This window comes from Tursiops truncatus, chromosome 9 (assembly GCF_011762595.2).
Source record: "Tursiops truncatus isolate mTurTru1 chromosome 9, mTurTru1.mat.Y, whole genome shotgun sequence".
Taxonomy (NCBI): domain Eukaryota; kingdom Metazoa; phylum Chordata; class Mammalia; order Artiodactyla; family Delphinidae; genus Tursiops; species Tursiops truncatus.
In genome coordinates this window covers 9180056-9188751 of record NC_047042.1, presented here as the reverse complement: position 1 = coordinate 9188751, position 8696 = coordinate 9180056, and the positions used below count along the sequence as shown (strand labels likewise).

At 43.8% G+C, this 8696-nt stretch overlaps 1 protein-coding gene across 1 annotated transcript; it reads right to left on the bottom strand.

Annotated features, from left to right (window-relative positions):
- Positions 1-1030: 1030 nt before the first annotated feature.
- On the bottom strand, positions 1031-6741 carry PURB (purine rich element binding protein B). The gene has a single exon (XM_019939113.3). The coding sequence runs from the start codon at positions 6588-6590 to the stop codon at positions 5673-5675; it is 918 nt and encodes a 305-aa protein (XP_019794672.1). The 5' UTR covers positions 6591-6741; the 3' UTR covers positions 1031-5672.
- Positions 6742-8696: the final 1955 nt, after the last annotated feature.

Sequence of the window (8696 nt, the reverse complement as noted above, 5' to 3'; positions counted from 1 at the left end):
ATTTGGCATTTGCTATTGTTTTAACATGGCTTTACCTATCCCCACTGGAATGTCTAATCTGAGAGGCGTGAGTTAGACTTTCAAATGAAAAGTAAAAGATTGCAAATAAAGGTGATTACATTGATGGCATATTCTCTATTTCATTAGGAAATATAAAATACATTCATAAAGGTCTTACTTAGATCAGGGGTACAGATATCAATTGGAAATTACTAGAGTAATAAGTCTTCATGATGCAGCAGTATTTTCCAAATTTAATTTTCATACTGACAATTGGACCACATTTACTGAAATAAGAGTCTGTTAAATTCATCAGTAATGAAACTAAGTTTTAAGACTGAGGGCTGGGAACAGCAACTTTAACTAAATAGCAGACAGATACTGATATATCAAGAGAAGTCATCGTTCAGTCTATCTCTTGAAACTTCTGGGGGCTAACACTTGAAAATTAATGACTTTGCTTTTCTAGATTAAAAACAGGGAAATGAGGTTATAATTTGCCATTTCCACCTTATGTCTGGAATTTCAAATGAGGCATTGTCATGTACTTCTTTCTTCTGTGTCTATATTTTTCTTTAGGTAAATGTGGATTTTTTTTTTCTTTTCTTCTTTTCTACAAACAATCCCCCCCCCCCCGCCCCCCACCCTGTCCCACCCACACACCCATTATCCAGTTTATTCAATGGGAATAGTAACTGTTTAGGAAGACAGCTAATTGATTTACAGTACTCTAAAACCAACCCTGAAAACTGGTAATCTCATTCATTTACTATAACTTCAGTGCTGTTATTGACAGAAAAAAAAGTTACCTTAAGGCTCAAGGGAAAGTAACTTATTATATTGTGAATGCAGCATTATTTACTCTCCCATCCATTGGAAGCTAGCAAAATGCATTCTAGATCAATAATACAAACTTCCTAACATTAGCAAAGATTTCCACTCTTCTTACACAGTTAGAATGATATTCATAAGCAAATTACCTAGGGGAGCCTGAGAAACCATGATCCATATCACACAAAGATTCCATGTATTTCATGATCAAAAAGTGCTTTATCTTTGAGAAATATGTCAGGGTTAAAGTGGAAATATACAATGTAAAATCACGAGACACTTTCTCAAGTGAAGTACAAAGTGGAAAAGGAGCAAAAAGATGGGAGGCTCTGCTCTCTGAACAGGCCTTATGCAGGTGACGTTTAGGGTGTACTAAATTAAAATTGTTTTAAGAGTTAACAGTGGAATTTTACACCACTATATATATTCTAAAACCTGAGATTGGACATCAAAGCAGTCAACTTTTTTATCACAGCAATTCTGATACTTCCTAAAAACAGAAGACAACTCAATTGAATTAATAACTCCAGGGTCAAAAACATTAACTTTCCCCAATCAACAAGGAGACTGATCACAAACGCATTAGACACTAAGAGTGCTGCAGAATGACTCTCGGCAAACGAGTCATTTTACATAAGCAAAAAGTCACTTGTTTCCTTCCCCTTCTCACCGATCAAGGCCACACTATTTTCAAATGAATATCTACTGAGAGATCAGTTGTGCATTGGACAAAGTACCATAATTGGGTTAAAAATGAAAACAAAATTTACAGTGAAGAATACCTATGTGCATGGCTTACACACTCAAGCTTCTTAATTTCATCCACCTCAAGAGCAAGGTAGACACAAATGAACAGTTACCTTTTAATACCTTGTGTAGAGCACATTCTACCCCCTGTAAAGCCAGTCAAGGTCATATTTAACAAAGCATCCTCAGCAACTATAGTGCCTGAAGTGTGCAGCCATTTACAGACCACTCAATATGAGGGCATTATTATAACCAGCCTCTTTTGCCCACAACCCTGCATTATCAGATAAGCCAGGAAAATTGTTTTGTTTTTTGAGAAAACTGAAGCTTGAATCTCTTAAAAGACCTGCAATTTATTGCAAAGTGATTGAGAGGTAACAAAGGAAGTAGTAGGTTAATAGGCTGCCTGCACCAAAGCCTCTCAATCATTTTGCAGTAAATAATTATGGAAAGTGACTTGACAAGTAGCCATGTGTGCATCACAGCTACAGTCATTTACACCACCTACATGCCTCCCATAGTAACATAGGGTGTCTGGGTTTTTGGTTTGGTTTTCACTTTGATTTTTTGGTGCCATACAGATTTACATTTTGTACTGTGCAGCATATGCACTGAAAATGTTCTTTGCTGGCTAGAACTGCCATTCTACTTGAATGATAGGTAGGGACAATAGAAACCAGAAGGGAAGAGGAGTATCTTGACACAGATTTTTGCTCTTTTGATTCTGTTCCTGAAGTTTGATTTCTCATGTCTGTAACTGCAGTAGTTTGAGAAACAAACATTCTACCAATTATCTGAAGAGGAATTTTAGTTCCCTACTTCTCAAGAATATGACTGTTTTGAACATGTGATTAGCTGGGATGTTTGCCAAAGCTGAAAAACAGCCCTAAATCACTGTTCATAATAGTGGTTGAAAGACAAAACAAAAATATTGGTTTCCCATAGTCTGTACAATGCCATTTTCTGACTGGAATTAACAAAGATCATTTCCTTTAATAAGCAATACTTTGAATGAGTTCTAAAAGCTAGCCTGTTACTATCACCTTGTTTAACAAACCACACACCAAGTGTAGTCTCTATGCTTTGCAGATTTCTATTGTCCCTAGTACTGGAATGAGGATCAGTGAATGCTACAATTAATCCACATCCTCCTGTAATCTTCCTGCAGTGAGAAGAGGCCGTGAACCACCCCCTGCAGGAGAAACAAACCTTTGAGATTGGTTAAGACTTAAAAACCCACCACTATGACGTTTACCACTTAATCTTACATAGGCAGGTCAAAATTTTAATATAAATTACTTTTTCCAACACATAGCTTATGCATTCTTTGCTCCTTTTTTTGGAGGATTCTCAAATTGATATCTAAAGATTTACATATGATATACTACTGTTATATGGTCTAATGACTAAGAAAATTTCTCTGGTAACCAAAGCTGATGCCATATATGGTAGTGTTCTTGGCATATACTCTATATGCCTCAGACCACTTCCACATTCTTTCTGTTCAGCTAATTATAGCTTAGTAGCCACTGGTGAAGGATTGTGAAGACCCTGTCATTTCTACAGAGTAGAAAGGGCAAGGCTAGTTACTGCAATTCAGCCAAACAAAAAGAAAAGAAAAAAGAATAAACCAACCCCTTAGAAAGGAGAGGTACTGCACCTTTGCAAAACTGAACTGGCTCACAGCAGCTGAGCAACAGAACCACCACTGAAGCAGGAAAACAAGTTGGTCTCTACAGGAATTATACATGTTTTGAAAATGAAAAAGTTACAGCTATCAACTAAGAGCTGCAACCTTAATTTTCATTGCTGCCTCAGAGTTTGAAACTTAAACAGTTTCTGCAAACCTAATAATGCTTAGTTTCTCAGCTCCTTTACTAAAACTATTTAGGGATTTGTTCTCCGCAGCAAAGAAATAAACACTCAAAACACATAGGTAAATACAGCAGGACATTATTGAAAACAGCTGCCTTGTAGTACAAAATACAGTACAAGTATACAGATGTCATTAAAACATCAAAAATACTATTGCTCCCATACAATTTAGGAAACATTCTTTGCAACGGAGAAACATTTTTTAAAAAAAGAAATGCTTTAAAAAAAATCTGTTTAAAAAGTCTACTGTGGATGATGAGAGTAGAGAAATAGTCTGAAAAGGGCACCAATGTTTGTGGCTCTTCCACTATTTTTTAAAAATCTAAGATGAGATATTCTGAATCAAATCTAATTTTTAAAAAAGCCTAATTTTATATACACAATTATTCCCTCCCTCTCAGCCACTAATTCATGAAAACGACCTTTTTGTATATTACTCATTTCCCAATAAATACAAAAAGATTGTATAGATTGAATACCAAAATAAGATAATAAAAAGGGTATGCAATAAATTAAAAGGCAGCTCAAATAAAGGGCAGGCATGCAGTTAAAAAAAAAATACTAAGATTGTGGAAGTGGGGTTACTTGCCTCCTGGTTGAGAAGGTGTTGCACAAAGTATACCTGAAAACTTTGGAAAGAACATTAGCTCCCATTCAATTCAGTTACCTAGGTTCTGACACTTCTAGGAATACCTTTTGATGGGGTGGGATTAACTTGATTAGTAAAGATCATACTGAAAATCCATTTAAAATATAGAAGAGGCGATCCTTGAAAACCCCAACTTTTATTCTTGAAAGACAGCTGGATAAACTGGCAAAAGGCAGTTTTGTTGAAATTTCAAGATGGTATAAAAATGCTTCCAGGATATAGTCAGCATATTCACGTTCACTTCAGCTCCATTCAGATGGATTTCAGCTTCCAAAGGGCACGCTACTTGAATCACTCATCCATCGTTTGCCAACTTGATTGTGAGGTACTGATACAATGGATCAAGTTCTTAAAAATTTATTTTAAAAGAATAAATGTTGCTGGAATTCTGGACCTGAGGATCTTTAGTGTTTAAACAAATCCACAGATTAAACTGAAGGTAGATGAAGACTTCAGTTTTGGTTATTTCGAACTTTTCTGTGAGGACTTATATTCCATTAAAGCTCAGGCTTGTAGCCACTGTTCCTTTTGTAGATATCTTCAAGTTTTACGGTTTAAAATCCAGCCAACCAGTGGCTGAAACTGCCGAATTAGCCATAATTCACTGGCTCACACGGTGGAGCCACGGGGATCTGGCTCTCATTCATATCTAAGACATGACCTCCATATTTGGAGATCGGGGAAGAACTTTAGTGAGCAGCAACCAATCCACTCAAACAGTTTTCCTTGTGCTTTATGCCTGATTTCTGCTTGTGCCTACCTCAGCAACCCCCAATGTAAAACTGCTTTTATCTTTGAAAAAATTTTGCCAACTTCCAAAATATTATAATAACGGATTCTAGTTCAAGGACTGACACCTGAATCCATCTGCATCCCGGAAAATAATTCTGCAAAGACAAGACATGGACCTTGTTCCAGGTTCCATGCAAAACCATTTAAAAAAAAAAATGGATCCGACTTGTTTCTGTATTCCCTGGTGGCTTCTTGAATTCTTATTTTGCCCTGTCTATGATTACTTAAAGTTGCATTCCTTTTCATAAAACTTGTACCCTCAGAACTGGGTAACTGCAAATGCCTCTCTCTTCACAAGAATTCCATGAAGATCTAGATCCAAAACGCTGATTTCAATGGAGGTGAAGGGATAAGACACTATCTTAAGACCAGGTTACCCCAGGTATAATACAAATTCAGCTGTCATCAGTGGGTCTGGGTAACTCAAGAGGTGTTCCTTGGCCAATGTGCAAGGATCTACCCCACCCAGGATTATCCTGATGGATTTAGGAACCTCAGCTGGGAAGCAACAGAAGTTGAGACTTTTGCTCAGGTGAGGAGGCGCTGTCGTCCTCTCTTTGTAGGTTGCTGTCAATTCCTTGGAACTTTACTGCTTTTCTCTAATTGTCCGTGACTGTTCTCTCTTATGGTTATTTCTCTTAATTAACTATATTATTTTAAATTTTGTCTTCTCCTTCTGGGGCCTCCCTTCCTCCCCCTCCACTAGCTCACTGGGATGAACAGGAAGGGGGGCTCTCTAGTGGTGGGGTGGGGAGGCCCGTAGGGGAAGCTAGGCGTTTCAATCCTCATCCACCTCCTCTCCCTCTGACTCGTCTCCGCCGCGTCGCTCATAAAGCTTATCCCTCTGCCGCTCCTGGATCTCTTTCATCTCATCCGCATACCGGCAAAAGGCGCCCCCGAACTTGCCCCAGGCCTTGAAAGGGACGGTAATGGCGTTGCGGTAGGACGGCTTCACCTCGCTCACGCGCAGGAACACTCCGTACTTGTTGCAGCCCACGTCGAAGAAGAAACGCTTAGAGTCCACCGTGATGGAGGTGCCTTCCGGGAGCTCCCCGTACAGGCCGCCCCCGGGGCCCCCGGCACCGCCGCCCGGGCCCCCAGCCAACTCGTCGTCCTCGCCGCCGTAGTCGTCGATGAGCTTGGCCAGCGCGTCGCGGAACTCGATGAGGCCCTGCGCGGGCAACGCGATGGTCTGGCCGCTCTGCAGGCCGCCGGGCCCCGGGCCACCGCCGCCGCGGTTGACCGTCTGGCGGATGCGCAGGAAGCGGCCGCGCTGGTTCTCCTTGAGGTCCAGGTAGTACTTGCGGTTCTCGCGCACCAGAAACTCGCTCTTGAGCGCGCGCCGCGGCCCACCGCCCTCCTCGGCGCCCGCTGCCGCTGCCACCTGCTCGGGGCTGCTGGGGCCCAGCTGCGCGTAGTGTTCGATGAAGTCGCCCAGGTAGTCGCGGAACTCGGCGGCCACCGCCATGGACAGCGTGAGGCGGCTCTTGGAGCCGCCCGCGCCCACCTCGGCGATCTTGAGGAAGCGGCCCTTGGCGTTCTGCTTCACGTCCAGGTAGAAGCGTTTGTTCTGGATGTCCAGCCGCTTCGAGGCCAGCTCCTGCGTCTCCTGCTCGCCGCCGCCGCGAGACGCGGGCTGGAAGCCGCCGGGCCCGCCACCGCCGCCGCGCTCGCTGCCGCTGTCGCCGTCCGCCATCTTCTCGGCCGCCGCCGCGCCCAGGCCGCCGCCCGCCGCCCGCCGCGCTCGCGCCCCCGCCCTCCGCCCTGAGGCTCGTTCTCCGGGGCCCCCCAGCCTCGCCCGCCGGCCCGCTCACGCACTCCCGCTGCTCATCGCCGGCCGCCGCCGCCACCCCCCATCGCCCCCGCGCCCCGCCCCGCCACTTCCGCCGGGCCCGCTTCCGGCGCACGCCTCCGTGACGCCCCCCAGCCCCGCCCCCCACGTCCTCGCTGCCGGAAGCGCCGAGCACAGCGGCGGCGGGGCGCAGGGCAGTGACGTCACGCCCCGCGGGGGCCCGGGGTCAGGGCGGGCTAAGCTGGGAAGGAGCTCGGGAAGTTTTTGAGGGTAGGAGAAGTCTGCGTCCTGTTTGTGGTGGTGGTTTCACAAGTATGTCAAAACTCACTGAAATGTACGCTTTAAATAAGTGCGGTTTATTCTAGGGAAATGGTACAGTTATTATTTTTATAAGCAGGGAGGAATTAAAGGAGGGAGGATATGGGGTCATCTGTACTCAAAACAAAACTAACCTTATAGGATTGCTGGATGATAAGCCGTGAGTGATATTTAGCGTAATACCTGAGTTATAGTGAGTGCTCAATAAATGTGCACTCTTATTTTTAGTTCGTGAAATACCGTACTTAGTGCCTGGAACATGCATGATAACATCGTCACCGTCACAGCAGCATAAGAAAAAATGATGGCCTGAACTAAGCAGTGGTAGTGGGGATGGAGCGCTTAGGAAAGGAGTTAACTTTTAGCAAACACCTATGTAGAGGGACTGACAGCCATTTTACAGGAAGAATACGTGTTTCATGTGTTACGTTGAAGAAACAGGAATGGATTTTATTTTATTTTTTTTTCAGGAATGGATTTTAAAAGTAAGAAAGTATGTCTTTCGGTGGGAGGAGGTGTGTGCTGAGAGTCACTCTGCCTGGATCTGAATCCCATACTAGCTGTGAAGTCTTGAGCACTTCAGTTAATCTCTTAGTTGCCTCATTTTTAAAATGGGAATAATAGTACCTATTTTGTAGGGCTGCTGTAAGAATTAAATGAGATAATGCACATAAACTGGCACAGAAGAAGCATGCACCGAGGTTTTTTTGGAGGGGCGGCGGTTTTTTTTGGCCATGGTTCGGCCACGGTGCAGGGATCGATCCCGGGCCCGCTGAAGTGGAAGCCCAGAGTCCTAACCACTGGACCGCTAGTGAAGTCCCTCCCCAAGTATTTAATCACCCTTTCTCCTGTTTCATAAAAAAGACCCAATCAAACAAAATTATGTAATAGCTATCAACCAAACACAGGAGAGTCCAGGGGAAAACATCAAATCTGGGCCTTGACCATTTCAATCCTGGAGAGGATTTGGACATTTCAAATCCCTAGGGAAGGAATGTGATGTCAGGCATCACTTGGCCTTCATAAAAGGTGTCCATGAAGCTCCTTCTCTAATTTCTTGCTAACCAGACCACTTCCCTGCATAGGGGACGCCAACAGTCAGTTCATGGGAAGGACTCTCTACCCTTCTGTTCATTTCTTTTTTTTTTGAATGAGCCTGCCCATCCATTCCTTTGTGAGCCTTTTTTTTTTAATTTATGTACTTTATTTATTTACTTTTGGCTGTGTTGGGTCTTCGTTGCTGCACATAGGCTTTCTCTAGTTGCAGCGAGCAGGGGCTACTCTTCGTTGTGGTGCTCAGGCTTCTCATTGCAGTGGCTTCTCTTGTTGCAGAGCAGGGCTCTAGGCGCGTGGGCTTCAGTAGTTGTGGCAGGTGGGCTCATTAGTTGTGGCTCGCGGGCTCTAGAGCTCAGGTTCAGTAGTCGTGGCGCATGGGCTTAGTTGCTCCTTGGCATGTGGGATCTTCCTGGACCAGGGCTCGAACCCGTGTCCCCTGCTTGGCAGGTGGATTCTTAACCATCTCGCCACCAGGGAAGTCCCCCCCTCTGTTCATTTCTTATCAGTTTGGTTTTAATGAGTCCGGTTCTATTTAATGAGTTAAATCTATTGCTTTGTTTCCTTTGAAATTTCATTCTTGGCTTTTAAGCTGAGCATCTTCTCCCTTTTAATCTATTCGACAACCATACTTTTTCA